This window comes from Cryptomeria japonica, chromosome 7 (genome assembly GCF_030272615.1).
Source record: "Cryptomeria japonica chromosome 7, Sugi_1.0, whole genome shotgun sequence".
Taxonomy (NCBI): Eukaryota; Viridiplantae; Streptophyta; class Pinopsida; order Cupressales; family Cupressaceae; genus Cryptomeria; species Cryptomeria japonica.
Genome location: NC_081411.1, coordinates 362616747 through 362637566, shown reverse-complemented (window position 1 = coordinate 362637566; position 20820 = coordinate 362616747). Strand labels below are relative to the sequence as shown.

General features: G+C 36.6%; 1 protein-coding gene across 6 annotated transcripts in view; it reads right to left on the bottom strand.

The window, feature by feature from the left end:
* LOC131040010 (uncharacterized) overlaps positions 1–17661 on the bottom strand; it is a 33167-nt gene extending 15506 nt beyond the window's left edge. Inside the window, exons 1-3 of one of the 6 annotated variants that reach the window (XM_057972879.2) lie at positions 17450–17661; positions 17217–17373; positions 16195–16327 (exon numbers count right to left, since the gene is read on the bottom strand). In XM_057972879.2, coding sequence (XP_057828862.2) covers positions 16195–16327; positions 17217–17257 — 174 coding nt within the window. In that variant the 5' untranslated portion in view covers positions 17258–17373; positions 17450–17661. Of the gene's footprint in view, positions 1–12084; positions 12822–13439; positions 13654–16194; positions 16328–16535; positions 16592–17216; positions 17374–17449 lie in introns of those variants that run through there. The other 5 variants (XM_057972880.2, XM_057972881.2, XM_057972882.2 and 2 more) reach the window with 5 other exon arrangements.
* Positions 17662–20820: the final 3159 nt, after the last annotated feature.

Below are 20820 nucleotides of genomic sequence, written 5' to 3'. Positions count from 1 at the left end.
ATGAGTTAATGAAGCCCACAATCTAAGAATCTTTTAATGTGTAATGAATGCCAAAGTGTGATGTGTGTAATGTCCCCTTCTCAAGCTAGTTAGCAGGTGTGGTCGTTAGCCCATTCCTAAATTCTTGCAGGCTATTCAATGGTGGCAAGGGAACTCCAATGTTCCTAGAGAGCTCAGTTTCGATTTCTATTGGCGTTCGGTGGTCTTGTTGAGCTCAATTGGTATCCAAGATTGTCATGACGTTTTTTGAAGCGTTTTCAAGCCCTTGACCTATTCTCCACACTTCTTGGAAGGCATGCCTATTTTAGTAAGTTCTCATTATAGTACTTGGCATCATTTCTTACCTTCAATTACTTCATGGCATGATCAATTTCAGTTTCTAGTGCCTTCGCGATACTTTCCACAATTTGATCCAAAATATTAAAATATGCACAAAAGTTTGATATCAATGTTTTATTATTCTACTTTAGGGAAGGGGGACTTGGACATATGTTAATTTTAAATTGTCAAAAGGACATTTAAGGGAAAATGAACTATTTTGAGTTTGCTATTGCTCTTTATTTCCCTCCAACTCTGTAAAATGGGATCTTGTGCTCTAATTTGGTTTATGCAAAAGAGTACACATAACAAGATGTTGGATTGAACGGAAAGTTCTTCCAAGGATTGATTGAGGACAAAAATCCTCAACTAATCACCAGTTTCACATTCGAGGGATGGTCTTGTTGATGTGTTTTTTATGCACAGTGTAACACAGAATAAAATACCCAAAAGTATCTTATCCTCTCTTGAACAAAGTTACTCAAATGTTGAAGATTAGCTTAAGGATCACTTGAGACAACTCCAAGGTTCATAAATGTCAGGTCACAACATATGGATAAGCTTGTTCGTTTGATGTGATTATGTTGGAATCACAAAGGGGACTTATGTTGAATTGTTGAATGCTTGAATCGTTGGAACTTAGATCCTAACTACTTGCTTGGAAAATAAGAAAGAACAAAAGGCATGGGGTTTAGGAAGTCTAAAACTGTAGGAACGATGGACAATATTTGGTGTTATCAACTAAGCCTTGCTTTGACATGTGAAGCAACAATTCCACAAAGCTTAGTGCGATCTTCTAAGGTAAGCACATGATGTTCAAATCACTATCGACAACAAGGATACCATTCAAGGCAATGCATATCAAAGTGTGAATAGAAATAGAAGTTAAGCTCATTAAGAATTCCAGTTGACCACGCAAGGCGCACTTACAATCAGCAAGAGGCTAGTGGTATGGAGTAGAAGTTTCACCATAAATCATACACAACGTTCTTTCATCCATCTAATTATCATTAGCTAACACGAATATCCAACAAGAAATCATGCAAGTGTAAAAGAAACAACACATTCCACCATAACTTCAATGTAAAGGAAATTTATTTACAACTTAGGCAACAATTTATGCCTTCTCCTCCTGATCTACTCTAGCTGCTATTTGCTACTAAACTACTAATTATTCTTTATTATATTTCTCTCTCTATTAACCTTTACAAAAGAAGAGCTTGAGCATTATATAGAGAACTCATTTTACAATGAATGGCCAGGATTAAACCCCACCAATGGCCAAGATTTTACAACAAAACCCTAATTAGGGTTTGTTACAACAAACTCCTCTTAGCCAATGAAATAATTACATTCAAGTTCAATACTAAATGTGAACCAATAGAAAATTGGGGTAGGTATCTCGAAGTTTGTGTCTCCATATGATGAGCTTGGTTCATTGAATCAAGACATGCTGATGTGGAACTTTCTATTTGTTGGAATGATGACTAGGACGCCACCTCAATGTACTTGTTCGTGTAGACTTGATTCATCGTCATGAAACTTGAAAAAGTGTTGAGCAATATCTCTTGATACTCAACATTATCCAGTGTGCTCAATGTGGTGATGATGAGAAGCATTGTCATGATCTAACAAACTTTGATTAACTCTTCTGAAACTATCTACTTCCTTGATCATGTTTGATGTAGACTATGTGATGACCTTGATGGATCCTCCCTTGTTCATAATACATTTGAATTGTGCACCTAGTGGGATTAGACTCCTCAATGTACTAGCTTTGATTCTTGGATTCCCGAAGGGAATTCAAGCTTGTAAAACATTTCTTTGTCATGTAAGTTATCCTTTTCATGCTCCAAAACCTTGACTCTAATCTTTACATTGCAAGTCTCGAACTTGATCTTGATGTTGAACTGTCTTTGATTCCTTACTTAATCACCTCTTTATAGCGCAAACCTTGTTTTGATATTGTCCTCTTATTGAATCCAAGTCTTTCATCTTTGCAATTCATTGAATCTTCCTCCATGCTCTTGAATTATTCTTGATGTTGTTTGCAGTTCGTATCTTCATCCTTTGTCACCTGCAAAATAAACAAGGATGGTATTAAACACACATGGATAGATTTTAAAAACCTACAATTTGGTATATCTTCAAAACGATGATAAAATGGTGATTCTATCTTTCATTCCCATATTTGGTTTTGAAGTGCTCCAAGGTCTAAGTCACATGTTTGGAGATTTTATTCCACCTTTTATATGCAGATGTAAAAGTGATGATACACAGATTTTGATCTGAAAATGCTTCTAAATCATAATAAATCAATATTGCCCTCTGTTGTGACGTTTTCACACATTGCCCCATTGCAAATGGGGACCCCTGCTTTTTTTTGCTTTTTAGGGTTTGTCTTTTTAGGTTTTTTAGGGTTTTGTCAATTAGCCTTTGCATTTTGAGTGTCGCCCGGGGGATCACATGGATAAGCAAGTCCGGCTTGAGTGAGGTCCTGATCCTGAAATTTGGCTAAGTTTGGAATATCCTGAAATTTGGCTAAGTCTGGAATGTCCTGATCCTGAATTTGACTAAGTCTAGAAACTGAAAAACCTCAAAAAACTAGATTTTGCAATATAACTCCTGGAGGTCTGAAACCACTCTCAAACATCCTGAAAGTATATATGGAATATAACTTAAAGTATAAGAAAGAAGAAACATAGAAGGAAATGTTATATTCCATTAAAATTGTCCTGATTGAGAGTTCAAAAAGTCAAATTTCGCTCCTGTCCTTCACTGAGGATCCAGAGCAAAAAGCGCTCCTGTCCCTCTCCAAGGATCCAAGGCGAATCGCTCATGTCCCTCACCAAGGGTCCAGAGCGAAAAAGCTTAGTGGAGTCATTCCTGACCTTGTTTGGACGAATTGAGACATCAAAGGCATGGTGAAGGACGAAATGAGCATGATAGAGCATCCACACTTGATCAAAAACAATGAAATGATGAAGTTTTTGCCTAGAAGGTCAAATTCGCTCCTGTCCCTCACTGAAGGACCAGAGCGCTTTTCTTTATATGCACAATTTTAGACCTTTTTTGGACATTAACTTTTATTCATAGCATGAAGTAAGATGATATCTTCCTTAGCCAAGACATTTTTTGATGAAAATTGTAACGATTTGGCCTAGAGAGCAAAATTCGCTCCTGTCCCTCACTGAAGGACCGGAGCTTGAATCCCAAATTTGCATTATCCTCACAAGACTTAAATAATTTTGCGATTGGAAGAGGCCAAGGGGAGTGTGCTCTGTCCGTTGAATATAATTTAAGTGGGCCACAAAGGAGAAAACCAACCTAAATGACAAGTTCGCTCCTGTCCCTCACCAAGGGACCAGGGCTATTTTCAAAGGGCGCTCCTGTCCCTCTCCAAGGGACCAGAGCGATTTTCCCTCAAGGCAAGTTTTTGGCAAAAGGAAAGCAAGTTTCGCGTTTGAGGTGGGTGGAGGAAGACACAATCAATCCGTTGAAGATAATTTTCGAAGCTAGCAAAGGACGAATTGGCTTGTAATTGCAAAAGTGCTCCCGTCCCTCACTGAAGGACCGGAGCTTGAATTTCAAATTTGCACTGTTCTTGCAGGATCAAGACAATTTTATGATTTGAAGAGACCAAGGAAAACATGATTTATCCATTGAATATAATTTGGAAGGCTAACAAAGGACGGATAAGCTTGGATTTGCAAAATAGCTCCTGTCCCTCTCCAAGGGACCAAGGCGAAAAACTTAATATCCAGTCCTTCTCGCCAAGTTTGGACAAATCTAAGCCAAGGCGCGAATTTGAAATGATGTTTAAAATGCCTCGAGGTGGAAAGGAGTTACAAGGACCACGAATTTCGATGAAAATTGGCTAGGGCGCTCCTGTCCCTCTCCAAGGGACTAGAGCGAAATCTTCAAAACGCCTAAGTGCCTAACGATTGAAATACCATTTCTCATTTTCACGACTTAAGATAAAATGGAGAAAGCATGTTTTGTGCCTTAAAGGTAATTCAAGGACGAGGAGATCAAGAATTTGCACAATCAACTAAATGGCGCTCCTATCCTTCACTCAAGGACCAAGGCGATATTCTTCAAATCAATCATTTCCTTCCAAAACCATGTCTAGGCAAGGGTTGTACAAAGTAAGAAATGTCTTTCGAAGATGATAAACAAGGAATTGACCCCAAGACTCAAACAATTTTAGGCTTGAATATAAAAATCGCTCCTGTCCTTCACTGGAGGACCAAGGCGATAATCTTTGGGAGGGATATTTTTGTCTTGAGAAGGCGAGTTAACATGCATAGAGCAAACAACGAAGATTATTGCTTACCTCCAAACTTGATTTGGCAATTAAAAAGACAAGGACCAAGGACAAAAAGATAAAATCGCTCCTCTCCCTCTCCAAGGGACCAGGGCGAAAATGGTTCTAAGGAGCATTCATTCCAAAAATTGGATAAATTGAACTCAAAGTTACGAATGAGAATCCCATTTTGGACGTCCAGGAAGAGATTTTGAACGTGAAAAAACAAGAAGTGTGAGGTCTAGAATGAGATCGCTCCTGTCCCTCACCAAGGGACCAGAGCGATCTTGTTAATAGCCATTATTTTTTATGATTGGGCGCCAAATATCCTTCAAATTACATTAAATGCCAGATTCGATAAAACCTTGAAATATTTTTGGCATTTAATAAAATCGCATGGTATTTAATAATTAATTTTGAGCCTAAAAAAATCGAATTTTTTAATTATAAAGGCATTTAAAATTAATTATTATTATTTTAAAAAATAAAATAAAATTGGAGCGCTTGGGGTATTATTTAATATTTTGGTTAAGTCGGCCTCTCCTTTTATTTAATCTTTTGTTTATTTTTGGCCTATTTTTGAAGTCGGCCTATGGGGAGATGAAATGGTGAGCGCTCTATATATTGGAGGTGTTGTTTCACAATTCAAATCATTCATTCATTACTTCAAGTGCGATTTGAGGAGCAAGGAAGGAGCGCGTGGAGACAGTTTCTACCAAGTGTGGAGACTAAGGAGGGCAAAATTCATCTTGAAGGCTATTGGAGAGGCGTATTTCTTGCTAGATTGGAGGATAAATTCTAGATGTTTTGAAGGTATTTGAAGGCGAATTTCCAGATTTTTGAAGAGGAAGGTGGAGTTCTTTTCCAAGCTAAAGGAGGTGCATTTTATCCAAGGGAGAGCTTTGATCTACACTTTGCCTAGCAAAATTCATCTATTTTTTAGAGTTAATTCTCAAGAGGAGGTATGGCAAAATCATCTTGACACCCTTATTCAAGGTTGGATTTTTTTTTTTAGACATTTTTTTAGAAAAGTCTAAGTATTGCGTAGTTAATTAGGAAATGATAATTCAAAGATTTATCATAAGGTTTCCTAATTAAAATCTTGAATCTTCCTTTTAAAGTTTAATTTTTAGATTTCAAGATATATTACTAATTTTGAAATGTTGTGTAGGTATCAAGATGGCGACTCCAAGCTCGAAAGATCTACAAGTCGAAAGACTCTCCTCAAGGAAAATCAAGCCAGATCAAGAGCGATCAAGCAAGGACAAGGACGACCTTCTTCGCTCCAGCCTAGCATCGACAAGGACGACCTTCTTTGGACTAACATCATCAAGGGCAACTTCTCCAATCCTGTATTCCAAGGCGAGGTACATCAATCATCCTACAAATCAAGGACACAAGAAGTCAAAACAAGGGTTCGTTGAAGAAGCAAATAGTTCCAGATGAACTAATTAAAGCTAGCTTCTCAACAACATCAAGTTGAATATTTACCAAGTTACAAGTGTCAGACGAGGTGGCATCCTAGTCATCACTTCTCCAGTCAATGTGGTCCACCTCAGCATGTCCAGATTCAATGTACCTAACTCATGGAAGGTGGCACAAACTCCGATGTACCTACCCCGGCTATCCATTGGTCGATTTTTCTAGAGAGGACATGTGTCCAAGCAATACAATTTTATCATTGGTCAAGCATTACATGTTATGTAATGGTTGTAACAAACCCTAATTAGGGTTTTCATTGTTGAATCTTGGCCATCGATCTCGAATTGATCTAAGCCATCGAATTGTATTGAGGGCACTATATAAGCCCTCGCATTTCATTTTGTAAAGGCAGTTAGAAGGAGTTGGAAAGCGGTTAGAAGACAAATAGAGAGTAGTTAGCTAGTTGATAGAATAGTAATTAGAGTAGAGTAGAGAGAGAAGGCAAAGATTGTTGCCAAGATGTTGTAAAAGACTTGTAACTTCATTGAAGAAATTGTAAAATTTATGGGTCGATTCGACAATTTGCATGGTCTTTATACTTCTCATATTTGATTTCATGTTATTAGATGAGTGGAAGAAATGTGTTTGATTGATGGTGAAATTCGTATATCAATACTACTAGCAGTTTGTTGATTGCAGACTTGCCTTGTGTAGTCAATTGGAATCATTCAGCTTAAACTTAACTTCAATTATTGCTTCTTCATTGATATGCATCAACCTGATGGTGTCTATGCTTGCAGTGATGATTTGAACATGATAAAGCTTTCCTTCGAAGATCGCACTAACCTTGTGGAGATGTTCTTGTGATGTCAAAACAAGACTTAGTTAGAATTTCATCAAAGATTATTCATTGCTCTTACATTCTTAGTGTTAGGATTAGATCTTTTCCTCGCCCTCCTCTTTTTTCCTTTTTTTCAAGTCAAAGTTAGTAAGAGCCTGTGTTCCAGCAATATTCAAAGCAGATCAGAAGTTCAATCATCAAATGTAAGTCCCCTTGTGATTCCAGCAAATCACATCATACCACAAAGAGCTTATCCATACGTAGAGATCCTACATATAAGAACCTTGAAGTTTCTCCGATTGATCCTTTTCGCGATATCTTCAGCATTCGGAAACTTTATTCAAGAGAGGATAAGGTACCCTTGGGTATTTTATCCTGTGTTAGGCTGTGTACAAAATACACGTCAACACCCTCCTTGCAAGTGTGTTTGATCAATGAAATGATCAAATCTGCTATCCAAAATCACTGCTTGTAGGTGAATTCACCCTTCTTACAAATGTGTAATGATTCAAATTCGCCTTGAAAATCTGAACATTGATCTTCAAATTGATGTCTCCTTCACAATCACTGATGTCGAAGGAGTTCGCCTTTCTTGATTATAAATCTGAATGTTGTCTTATGTAGTTCACTGTCTTTAAATTGCAGAGCTGCTTGTAATTGATTGCTTTGATTGATGCCTTAGAATGAAGATCACCACTCTCTTATATAGGCGCTGGGGTTTAAGGTGCGTGTCTCCTCATTTTAAACTTCCCTAGGCCGACTTACATCACTATTAAAAATAAAATTAATTTTTTGATCTTTCCAACATTGGTGGCTTTTGAATTGATCATTGCAATGCAATTTATCAAATCGGATTTTCAAGCCATCATTGCAATGCAATTTATCAAATCGGATTTTCAAGCCATCATTGCAACTTCATACCAAGGCAGAAATTTGAGGGGTCATTGCAAGTTGATACCTTGGTGGAAATTTGAGGGGTCATTGCAAAATGATACCTTGGCGGAAATTTGAGGGGTCATTGCAAGTTTTGCTCAAGGCGGAATTTTAGAAGACCGTTACATGTTAACATCATGGCAGCATTTCAAGGCACCATTGCAAGATTTGCTTGAGGCAGCAAATTGCAGTAGCATTGCAAGACTTGCTCTTAGGCGACCTAATGAGTGAGCATTGCAACTCTTCACCTAGGCAGCTTTTTAGGAAAGCATTGCAAGTTATCAGCTTTTGGGGAGATCATTGCAACTTGATTACCTTGGCGGAAATTTGAGACCCCATTGCAACTTAGCATGCTAGCGGAAATTTGAGACCTCATTGCAACTTAGCATGCTGGCGGAAATTTGAGACCTCATTGCAAGTCATCACTTGAAGTCGGATTTTCAAATCACCATTGCAATTTCATCATCAAGTCGGAATTTTGGAGGAAGCATTACAATTCAACCACCAAGGCGATCTTTAGAAGGAGCTTTACAACTTATCCACCAAGGCAGATTTTAGGAAGACCTTTGTAATATTTGTTTAAGGCGGCTTTTTAAGACCCCTTTGCACCTCAACATCAAGTCTGTTTTTAGAGGCACCTTTGCAAGTTGACATCTGATCAACCAACCAGCTTTGCAATTCACTTCTTAGTTGGCCAACTAGAAGGCCTTTGTGATCCATTTGCATCCCAAAGCTTCATCAAGATTTTGAGACTATGTTTGGCAACCTTTCAAATCTTGATTCAATACTTCATCCTTCGGTCATCTAAGGCTCCTTTGCACTAGATCTTGATGTTTCAACATGATTAAGACAAACCTTCATCCCAAACCTAGATTAGGTGACTTCAATGATCTTAATACTTGGACACACCTCTTGACTCATGAATTTCATTCTTAGCCATGGCGCTTGGAATTGCTCTAGAACAAGGGAAACCATTTGAAGATAGTGTTATATCTCATTTCATTCAGAAGAAGGAGATCTGATCCACCTCGAAGTATTACATGTAAGAGGCTAATAGAAAAGACACGACAACACTAAGACAACTAAGCTAAGGCAACTAACTTAGAAAGTGAAAAAGTGGGGTTCCCCATTTGCAATGGGGCGATGTGTGAATACATCACAACAGGTCCCTAGCCTGTTGGAGTGATTTCATGCAGGAATCGCTTTTGTTTTCACAATTTTCAAAGGTTAGGGTTTCCAAAAAATATGATCTTCAAGGTATTCTGATTTCATGTTTTGGGATTTGTTTCTAAACTTGATAGCAGAGATTTTGTAGTGTTTTGAAGGAGATTTGTAAAGTATTCATGGTAGGCCGTACTATTGAGGTTTAATGGTATTGCCCTAGTAGGGTCATACATCTCTTTTTCTTCTAGAAGTTATACCAAGTGATGGGTGGCCTTGAAACTTTAAAAGAACAATCCACCTTGTTGGGTGACCACATTGTGACTCATTTTAAGGTGTCTATTTTCTGTTTTAATTTACTAGACGAATTGTACAACTTCATTAGGTTGTACAAAGGGTCGCTGTGCATGACATGTGTAATTTCCAGGGGTAGCATTGTGATATCAGGATTCTTTTCAGCCCCAAACAGACGCATAGCTTGTTAACATTGGTTGCAATGTATTGCAAGCTAGATAATTGTGTTTTGGTGAAGATATGAATTTATTTGCGAAATTTTCCTGCCTGTAGCGCCTTCATTTTTGGGTCTGTACGGGCTTGCAACTAAAAATCAGACCATAAACTTATTTTTTCTCGATAACAGTGAGAGTTTGGGATTGTTGGAAGTGAAGAAGGCAGTTGAGCAACTTTGGAGGGTGGAAATAAGGTAAAGAAGTTGTTGTTCAGCAGATAAGACATGATATCAAGACCTGCAATGACCTACAGTTTGTTAATGCTCTATTCCAAGTGCTGGGTGAAAGGAAATGCTTCTATGCCTATGGCTACAGCTGGTGGTAAAACTCATTGTTGAAGGGTTGATGGGTTTGTAGATTTTTTATAGCTGCCATACCCTTCATTAGGCTACAGCAGAGCTGCAAGATGTATGTTAATGCTCTAATCTAGGGTGTTTAACTTGTATTTCAGTTGTGTGTCATTTTGTTGTATTGAAGCAAGTTTCTTGAACGCACATCCACCTCCAAACTTGTAACAGCAAAACATATTAATATTGCAATTCAAATTAGAACTTCTAGTGGTAGATTATCTTTAAATTGCATGTTAATTGCACTTTCATTTTAATGCTATGCTCCACCAAATTTCCTGACTTGAGGACATGGGGGACTGGTTTTGGGGACAGGGGTACGGGGGCCCAACGCTTGGAGAAGTCAGGGCGGGTTTGTGCAAATATATATAGTACTTGAAAATTAGTTATAAAAAAATGTATAGGGAATAAGTATAAGAATTGTAAATGAATTTTTGGCATACTATACAAAGTTTTAAGTATTAAACTAATAAACATTAAAAACATGACAATGATTGCATTGAAATTTGAATGTTTTAATGTTAACAATGGTGGGCAGTTTTCGAACTTTAGGAGAAAACCAAGAATAAATATAAGAATTGTAAATGAAACTTTGGCATACTAAGTGAAGTTTAAAGTTTAAACTAATAAACATAAAAAACATGGCAATGATTGCATTGTCAATAACAATGGTGGGTGGAGATTTGTGGTCAATGTGGAATGCCCCTTGTCGGGATTTGAGGCAAATCCCCCAACGAAGTCATGGAGCAGAGCCTCCAACGCGGTCAAGGGGCAAAGCCCCAACGAGGTCAAGAGGCAATACCCCTCATGGGAGGTTGTTACAATATGTCCTGAATATACCTCAAAATATATTTGGCTGCCTTCCAATGAATCTCATGAGGCTCCTAAAAGAAATGAGAGGCAAGTAAAACTACAAAGGAAATATCAAGACAACTATGTGTCAAGTACAAAAGAAGTCCAGCCAGTTGTTGATACAAGGTAGCATCAACTGTAGGAGTAGAGCAACCAGTAGCCAGTAAAATACTTGACTAAAATGGTGTGGGGGCAAGCTTGCAATCAGCCACGCAAAATCTGTAAAGAAATCTAGAGCATACTTCTGCTAAAAAATAAAGATCCCCTCAGAAGTTTGGTGAACCTAGAGTCTAAGGAAGTAATGTGGAAGTCCAAAATCAATCATATCAAAATGCTCCATCAATGCTCGTAGAGTGCTTTCGATCATGGAAGTGGAACTCCCTGTGAGAATCAAATCATCCACATATAACACAACAATCAGAAGATCCTCCCCATGTCTCTAAGTATAAATTGTAGGATCAAAATGGCAGCATATGAAACCAAAAGCAAGCAAGAAGCTATCCTTGTTTTCATAACAAGTTCAAGGGGACTATTTGAGACCATATGATGAACGGCAAGGCATGTGAACAAGTGAAGAATCCTACACAAATCTAGAAGGCTACTCCATATAGATCTCCTCATGAAGATACCCATGCAAGAAAGCACTCTTCACAGCCATATGAAACATTAACAATCCCTAAGATGCAACTAGAGAGAGTAGATGCAACTAGAGAAAGTAGAAGACAAATGGAATCCATCTTGGCAATAGGAGCAAAACTGAATAGTCAACACCCTCAACGTGTGAAATATGATCTTAAAACTAAATGTGCAAAAAAAAGGAAATAAATCATGGTCAAACCAACCTCAGATATGAGGTATTTGTGCATGTTAACTGTTATGAAAAGGCTCATCCCAGATCAACAGAGAGTTGAAATATCCCGTCTTATTATGACTGAAAACAAGGAATATTTTGCTGTCCAAACTGCGTGTTATGCTGTTCTGAAGTTTGTGTGTTATGCTGACAGTTTTAGTTTGTAATGAAGACCACCATACATGAACATTTCATGGATAATCAACTACTAAATGACTCTCTTTGACCGATAGTTACCTAGAGATGCATAAGCAGCTATTGATGACATTTATGAGTCTAAGTCAACAAAATCATGACCTACGACAAACTGACGTTATGATAAACAGTTGTCAAACATCCTCAGAAAAGAACATGTAAGAGATGCAATCAATTCTCCTTTCTTCTTCATTCATATGAAGACCAAATAAGACATTACAATGACAGTGATATAATCAGACATATTGACTGATATTAATTGACCATTTTCAGACTTCTGAAGACAAATGACAGCTCTAATCTTATGCACACAAACTGAGAATTACAATGAAATTTATTTGCAAATGAACCTGGGATAAAGCACCTTGAAGAAGCAAGCAATATCAAGGTCAAAGGAGCCTCCAATGTGCCAGTTCAATCTCCTTCAAAAATCGCCCCTACTGCTGCTAATGAAAGGTTTGATATTAAATGATGATCAGCAGTAAACCCTCAATCTTCTCTCCTAAAAGGTTCGCCTTCACCTTACAAGGGTAGTGCTACCATTAATGATGAGATTTGATGCCAAAAGGAAGTGGTGTGAACAAAATCGAAGAAACACAGCTGACCAGTATGATTTTGATTCAGACTAATAGAACTCTAATTCCTCCACAATATCACCTAGAAATATCTCAAGAAGAATCGCCTTTGACTTCCAAAAATATCGCTGTCCTCAAACTTAGTATTTGATGCTTCAATGATGAAGGATGAACAAAATCATGGGTATATAGGCTGAAGTCGATTTTTCTATCAGACCTGCAAATTGACCAAACTTCATACAATTCGACCTCCAACCATCCACTAATAATATCTCCTACTAGCCTCAAGGAAAGTTGATGCAAAAAGGGCACTCGATCTGAAAATCTGAAGATGCCATGAATACCCCATACACCATGAAAACTACAGCAAACTCAATAAGCACACTTTGGAAGACTGATGCGTCTCCCTCTCTTAATAGCAGCCTCTCTGAAGATCTCTCACCTCCTCAGTTATGCTAACCATCGGGAGTTTTCGTTCCCAAATGATTGTCTGCAAAAACCCTTCGGCTCCACAAGTCTACACAAGAAGAGATATTCAACAACTGATGATCAACAATGAATCACCTCGCTTTATTTAATCTTTTCATATCCAATCATATGATTCCTTCTAGAAGATCCCTTCTTATCCGGTAGATACACTATATTATTTTATTTTATTATATTATTTTTAATTGCACTTTTTTTTAAATATTATTACATTATAATTAAAGTGCACACATCTCACAATACGTGTTATCTCCTTATTTCGCCATAGAATCAAGTAGACATGAAATATGAAGCCATGAATCACTGCAAATTGACCCCCTAATCAATCCTCTTGGCCTACAAGGGTCAGGTGATAGGCCAAACTCGTGAGTATCTGGAGACTAATAAGAAGGGGACATTACAAGAGTCCCATGCAATGCCCAAAAATTGGAATCATAATTTCCTGAATGATCTTTACTCCTAACAATACCAGTCTCTCCAATGATGAAAAAGGTAATTCAGACTCTAATAATGTAGACCTACTTTGGAGCTATAAATATATCTAAACTAATCACAAATAGTATAATCAGGTCTGCAAACATCAGCATGATGCTGGGGAGCATGAAGATACTAAAAATTCAAGATGAGATAAAATGTTTACTTACAAAACAAAAAGTTTAGATTGCCGAAAGTCTCTCTGTGTTATTTCAGAGGAATAGACCCCAAAGGTTCAAGACCACTAGGCACTGTTCAAGGCCACCAAATTTCTCCACACTACGATTTGTACTCCTCCTCAATTATCTTTTATGGAGGTTTGTTATAAATTCCTAGAAACAACATTGGCCTTGCCGCTTGATATTGTTATAGACCGTGGCAACCGTGTTATTAATTTAAGAACTTAAATTATTTAAGGATCGACTGTCAGTAATAATTGATAGAGCTTTCCATACAAATTGTTTTCGTCTTGTTTTTCCATATACAATTAAGGAATTAGGGGTATTTATCTTACTAGGGTTTGTCACTTTTGAAGGTGGAGATCCACTCTGCCAAATTTTTGACCGTATAATATGTTAGTAGATGTCAGGTATTTACAAGAGCATTTTTAAGTCGATGTATCGTCCACGGCTGTCGGGGTCGGGGACGGGGGACGGGGACGGGGGTCGGGGACGGGGGACGGGGGACGTGAGGAATTGGGTCTGGAGTGGAGAAACACGTTTCCACTGTATATTATCTTAGTATATGGTTTTGGTATTCATATTCATTAGAATTTTAAGTTGATAATAAAAATAGTTGGTATTTTTATTGAGATAATTTTTACATCTTAAAACATCAATTCTTTTATTAAGTTCAAGACATAGCTTTCATCTATTTCAACACTACAAGACCATACATGTGGGATGGACCTATTTTTTTCATAATTCAAAATTAATCCTAGGCCCAAGCTAACTCAATCAATCCATCATTAGGACAACCCCTTCTCATCTATCAATCACAAAGATCACTTAGAAATCACTAGATAGTCTCTTGCTTAGTCACATCAGCTACATCATCCTTCACATCAACAAAAATATTAAACCATAATTCTTGCACTAGGTCACTTGGACATCCATTGTTACTATCATCACAAATACATCACTATCAATTGCATTTGCCAATTATTGTCTCCCAACTTTATTTAAAGTGTTGAATAAATTAATAGGGCTTGACTAAGACACAAAGAAAGAACACGTTGACTTCTCCTCCTTAGAATTCCAAGTCTGGTATTTTTCAACGAAGTTTTTAAATTGTGGGTACAAACACAAGCAACTCATTATTACGAAGTTTTTAAATTGTGGGTACAAACACAAGCAACTCATTAGTGAAGGTATTTAAAATTTAAAGATCCCAAGTTCAAGACCACACACAAGGTTCAGATTTACATTATCATATTAGAAACATAAATTAAGAGGTCAAGCCCATAAATGTAAATTTAATCCAAATTCATGTTCCAACATATATTTCACAAAGTACATTTTTCTCAAATCAAATAACAAACTATAAGAAACACTGGTCTATAGTGATATTTTTTATCTCCTCTTCTTCAACATCAAAATACACATTTCTATTATTATTATTTTATTTATATTCTTAAATATAATCAAATACACATCTTAAAAACCAATTATTATAACTAATCTAAACTAACTAGTAAAATTAGCTATTCTTATATTTACATAGGGTTGTTTTATTTCCCTCCATATGTGATAAGTGAAAGTAAATCCTAACATTCCCAAGTCAACATACAGGTTAGCATACCAACTGATTAAATTGGAAATTATCTCCTACGGACATCCTGGTCCACGTCATTGGAAACAGAGCTAATGGTTGTTTCATTAGGATTTTGCATATTAACAGAATGTTGAATCCGACAAATGTTTCTAACGGGCTTGAACTTGGTCTCTGGGGAGATAAACAGATCCCAGATCCCTGATCCCTAACCGTGAAATCTAGAAGCACTGGGCAATATCCATGCCTATTATCGATTCTAAAAAATAAAACTTATTTTTATGCCTGCACCGTTTACGACACAGGCTTTCATGTAACTAAAGCTAGTTTTAGCCTCTAGCGTACTAAATTCTAAGAGTGAAGTTTTTAATCTTTATTACAAGAATGGGTTCAATATAGCCAGCCTCTTGCATTTATTAATTCGAGAGAACTAACGTTTTAAACTCTAAACAAAGAATGTGTTCAAAATAGTCCCATAGTTTTTGAACTCTTAAAATTACCGAAAAAGTGCGTTTATTTCCACAAATGTCTGTGAGGGTTTTTCAGAACCCTCAATTGCCCGCAATTATGAACAAAAATTGTGATCTTAAATCTGGTATATATTTTATTGTTCCATTGGCAGTTTGTAATTAGATTAAATTGTTTGTTATTCACCTCTTGAAGTAGATTTTAAATATTTAACCCTTCTAGATGTATCCTTTCTGACATGATTCTGTTTTACAGCTTTTCATTTCCAGAAATGAAGAAGCGACCTATAGCACATGCCCCCGCCAAACGAGAAAACAAAGCAACCTCCACCCGTGCAGCGAAATTACGCTTCGAAATTCGATATAAAGTACTTTTGATAACTCGTACAAAGGTTCGACTCCCACGAAGTCACAAAATAACACAGACCAACAGTCATCTAACTGTTCAATCCAAAACTGAAGAAGCCACCTGGAAGCCATAAATACCTCCGTCTGGCTAACGAGGAGTCTTTGTGCTTTAATTGTTATCAGTTAGCTTTGTGGAAACTCAAACCATAGCATCCTCTGCTAAATACAACTCAACCGCTCTAATAAACGAAAAAATACAGCGAAACGGCCGAAATAAATGCAAAGCTTTATCAATCCAAGCTATTAATTGATCAAATCGGAAAGCAATAGCTCTACTCACACGTTTGAAGCAATTTTGGTGTTGGCCATTCCCTAAAAGTTGAGCAATATCTTGCCTCGCCTGCTTTATCTTTATACTTCTCTTGTTCCGCATCAATTTGACGCGGTTTATCACGGTTTTCACCAGAGATTTGCTACATCATTCACGTCTTTCGAGAATCAAAATCAAGAAGTAAAGAAAACCCAGTCTCGCTAAAATAACTATATCATTCAGCAGAAACAAAATGAAAAATGAAATAAAACTTGTTTAAACCAACAAGGTACCCGCTAAAATAAATACATGATTCACCAAAATCAAGATGCCAGGCACAAAATTCATTCTAGAAAAGTTATATAATTCACCAAAATCAAAATGAAAAACCTCTCCTCCACCTGGGCCGCCCCCAAACCCAGTCTTCCTAAAATAACATCATCATTTACCAAAATTAAAATGTCAATAAAAACCAGAGTCGCGCTAAATAATTACATCTTATATTCTTACGGGAATCGAAATCGAAATCAAAATCAAAAAACTTCAGTATCACTAAAATAACCATATCATTCACCAAAATTAGGAGAGGGAAAAAATTAGTGTCTCACTAAATTCTCTACACCATTTAACAGAATCATAAACAAAATGCGCATTAAAAAAACACACACACACACAGTCTACCTAAAGTAACTATACCAGTCGCCTGAATTAAGATTAAAATGCCAAAGAAAAAACTGCAACCTGGCTAAAATAATAACATCATTCAACAGAATTAATTTAATCAGATTTAAAGAGAACGAAAAAATAAATTACGGTTTCACTAAAATGACTAACAACATTCGCCACAACCAAAATCAAAATCAAAATGGAAAAGACTTCAAACAGGCTAAAATAATTACCATCTTCACCAAAAGCAAAATCAAAATGCCAAAGAAAACTACAATCTCCCTAAAATAACTAAATCGTTCACCACAATGAACGTCACAAAGCCAGAAAAAAACTAGTCTCACTAAAATAATTAAGTTCTCCAAAATCATCATGAAATTGCTCACCATTTGGAGGCTTTGCTCCAGCCGAACAGTCTTTCCAGCATAGCCGCTCGCAAAACACATAACCAGAGCTTGACTACTGATCGAATCTCCAGAGCTCCATTCAACTGCTTTAATTCTTCTTCCTCATCATCTTTTCACATAGTTGAAATGCATAGCTCTGTAAAGTGCAGAAGGTTGCATTTGCATGAGACCTTTAGAAGCAGCAATTTACAGACAGCTAAAAATAACATTACCTAAGTAAAAGCAAGTTGGTAGTAGAAGGCATCGTTTGCTTTCAACAATCCATGGAAGTCCAGAATGCTCTTTAAAACTCAAAATTCCAAGAATCCAGTCCGGCCTGTCGGCTTTTTTCTTCTCAAAACCAGCCTTCTTAAAAACCCCTTTTTCGGGCTTTACAGACCGCGGCTTTGGCTTTGCTAGCAGTTTTTGTTGTTTTTTTTTGCTTTTTTGTTTTTTTCCTTATTATTAGGAAGTTTAATTATCTGCAGGGTATCTCAGCAAATTATTTTTTGCTTTTTGCTTTTTCGAAACTACAGTCAAGTCCCTGTCGACTCATCATCGTTCTGTCATTCACTAGTTTTGGCGACGGTTATTTCTAGTTAGATAATTTGTAACCTACGCTCAAGTTGACGGTCTAACCTACTAGTGAGAAGTAAACGTTTAGGGTTGATTTTTACTTTACTACTCAATTTTTATGTAATTTTTTATGTTTATACATGTTTTTAAAATTAGGGAGGAAAAAATAGATCAATCAATTTTTGTTATGAGATTTTAGAAATCAAGTAACTCTTTTATAAACTACAATGTATGGGATAAACTTTTTAACATGACTAGTAACATTGACATGACATACCTTCTGATACCACATGATAGATCAATCAAATGTTTTTTATAGCTACAATTTCTATACATAAATATTTAATAATATATAAAGAAAAAAATGTTAATAGGTTTGATTTTAGTGGTGGATAATAGGGAGTTCTACACCATAGATTTAGGATCAAATCAACAAGTGTGGCATCTTAGAGTCACCATGGAACACTTGGAGATAGAGGTCAAACTTACGGCAATGTGTGGGCCAAATGTCCACATGATGTTTCACCATGAGTGTATAATGTATAATATGATCAAGTGTAAGTTACATATTATGGGACAAGGCCCACCCCTATGTTTTCTATACCCTAGAAAATTGCACATGTTAATAAAGTAATATGAACGTGGACAAATGGAATACCTCTTGGAAACCACATAAAGTTGGTTTTGTTGAGTTAAATCTTCATAGGGCCTCAAAAGAAAGTCTTCGACGAATAGAAGAAGTTGGTGTTATGATTAAATCCTCCTAGTGATGATTAGCAACAATGCATACCTTGTGCATCCCCTTTAGAGCTAACACAATATCAAGATGGCCTTGTGCATAGATGTACATTCTAAGGCTCTACTTCATGCAACTACACAAGCTTCACCAACTCTTAATGTACAACACTTAGCATGAATTCATATAGCATCTATACAGCCACATATGCTATGCACATTTCAACATTGTGTTCCATCAAACATGCTCTATAATTTAGTCTACCTAGCATCAAACCATATGCATGCAACATGTGGCATTAGTTCCTCCACAAGAAACATCACCATACCCTCTCAACACCTAGTGACCCTCTATGCCATAAGAAGTGGCTCCATATGAGTTTGACAATTGGCACCATATATGCTCAACACCTAGTAGCATAAGAAATAGTACCATTCAACTTTGACCCTTAGTAACAACCTATCCACCTACGCCACATGACCATACACCTTGGAGACATATCAAAATAGACACAATGCCAAGCTATTAGCTTGGTTGGACTTCATTTATAATGTATGTACTATATGTGTTGCATGAGTTCATAGCAACCATTAAAGCTTACCAACATACTTTGTGTATTTGACACCAACATAATCTACACAAGTCAAAAGGATACACCATGCCTTATCAAATCATAAGAATCCTAATTCTCAACCTCGTGATTCTTTGTGCATTCATATATCAAGTACCATATTGTATGTAACTGTTCATGCAAGTAGCTTACTTGCTAATCTTGTGCAAACAAATGTGTAATAGTTGATTGCATATTATGTTTTGAGTAGTACTTACCACATGCCAATTGTAGATTGTCATAATGCATCTCATAAAACATTTTTAAAAAATACCATCGAATTATGGGGAAATAGAATTCAACTTAGCACTTATCTAGTTATTTTGGAGTTGGTTGACTAAGCCAATAATCATGGACCCCTACTAGCATGGTGATAAGGATTATAGCACCATATAGAAACTTTTTATGAAAAGTCTTGCAATTTGAGTATAAACACATGCACTAGTGAGAAAATAGATAAGTATCAATGTTCCTTCATCAAACGAGGATTTTCTTCTTGTTAAGAGTTTTGGCAAGGAGATGGGAAATAGGTGTGTAGAAGCTTATAAGTTGTTGCCAACGTATGAAAGATAAGGTGAAAAAGCTAAAAAAAAACTTTATGTAAAAACAATCATGCAGTATTATCACGAAGAATATAAGTCTATAAAGACCTCCAATTAAATCATTGTGTCTTAAGAATTCATGCTTTATATAAACAATCATTAAATAATCATGAAAAATATGTCTTTAAACATCTTCAATTGATTTAACATGACCATCATTATCCCTAACAAATTCAACCAAAACCACTAACAAACTTTTCACCCCTAAAAATAAAAATATATTGTAATTTTTATTTTTTTTGGGTCAATACTCTTTTCCATCCTTCTAATTATTAATATTGAATTTTTCCTCGTGTAAGAAAATTTATATTTCGCCGCGGTCAAATCAAATCCCCTGTTCCATTGACCTATAAAATTAAAACTTCAAAAAAAAAGTACCCTGAATTATGGTGAAAGAGAATTCAGCTTAGCGCTTATGTAGTTATTTTAGAGGTGGCCGGCTAAGTCAGTAATCGTGGACCCCTACTAGAAGAAATAAATGAAGCCCGTTTAATTCTTGATTGGGCGGCTGACTTGGCGTTTTCACAAGGCAACGTATACAGAAGTTCATAAATTTCCTTTATAACACTTAAAGTCATACTAGGCTACCAAACACCATCTATTTAACTTGTTCCGTTCACTCTCTCTGACTTACGTGGCAACAACTCACCTTACACGTGACAAGGATAGAATCCAAAATTCTAACCTAATAGCCTACCATCTTTCAGCTACCCCGGCTCTTGTTCTCAAGAAATCGACTTAATTTTGCATTTGCAATTCTGTTTATACCTTTGACTACACCAACTGAATAACGCCGACCCTTCTTTAGAAGTTCCAAAGACTTCGCCATCAAGGCCTGAGAAGATTGAAATAAATTATTGTTGAAGTGCCTTGTTTTCCTTAGTATCACAAATTCTCTTGTATTTTTTATTTTTTTGAGGAGCCCACGTACCTTATATGATATGTTTACTAAAAACTCTCTAGGAGTAAAGTCAAGCATAAATATCTAGGGGTGAAGTCACATATATGCCAAATGAATGAATGACTGGTTTTAATATAATTTACGAGACCAAAGAGTTTGTGGAATATAAAGATAATAAT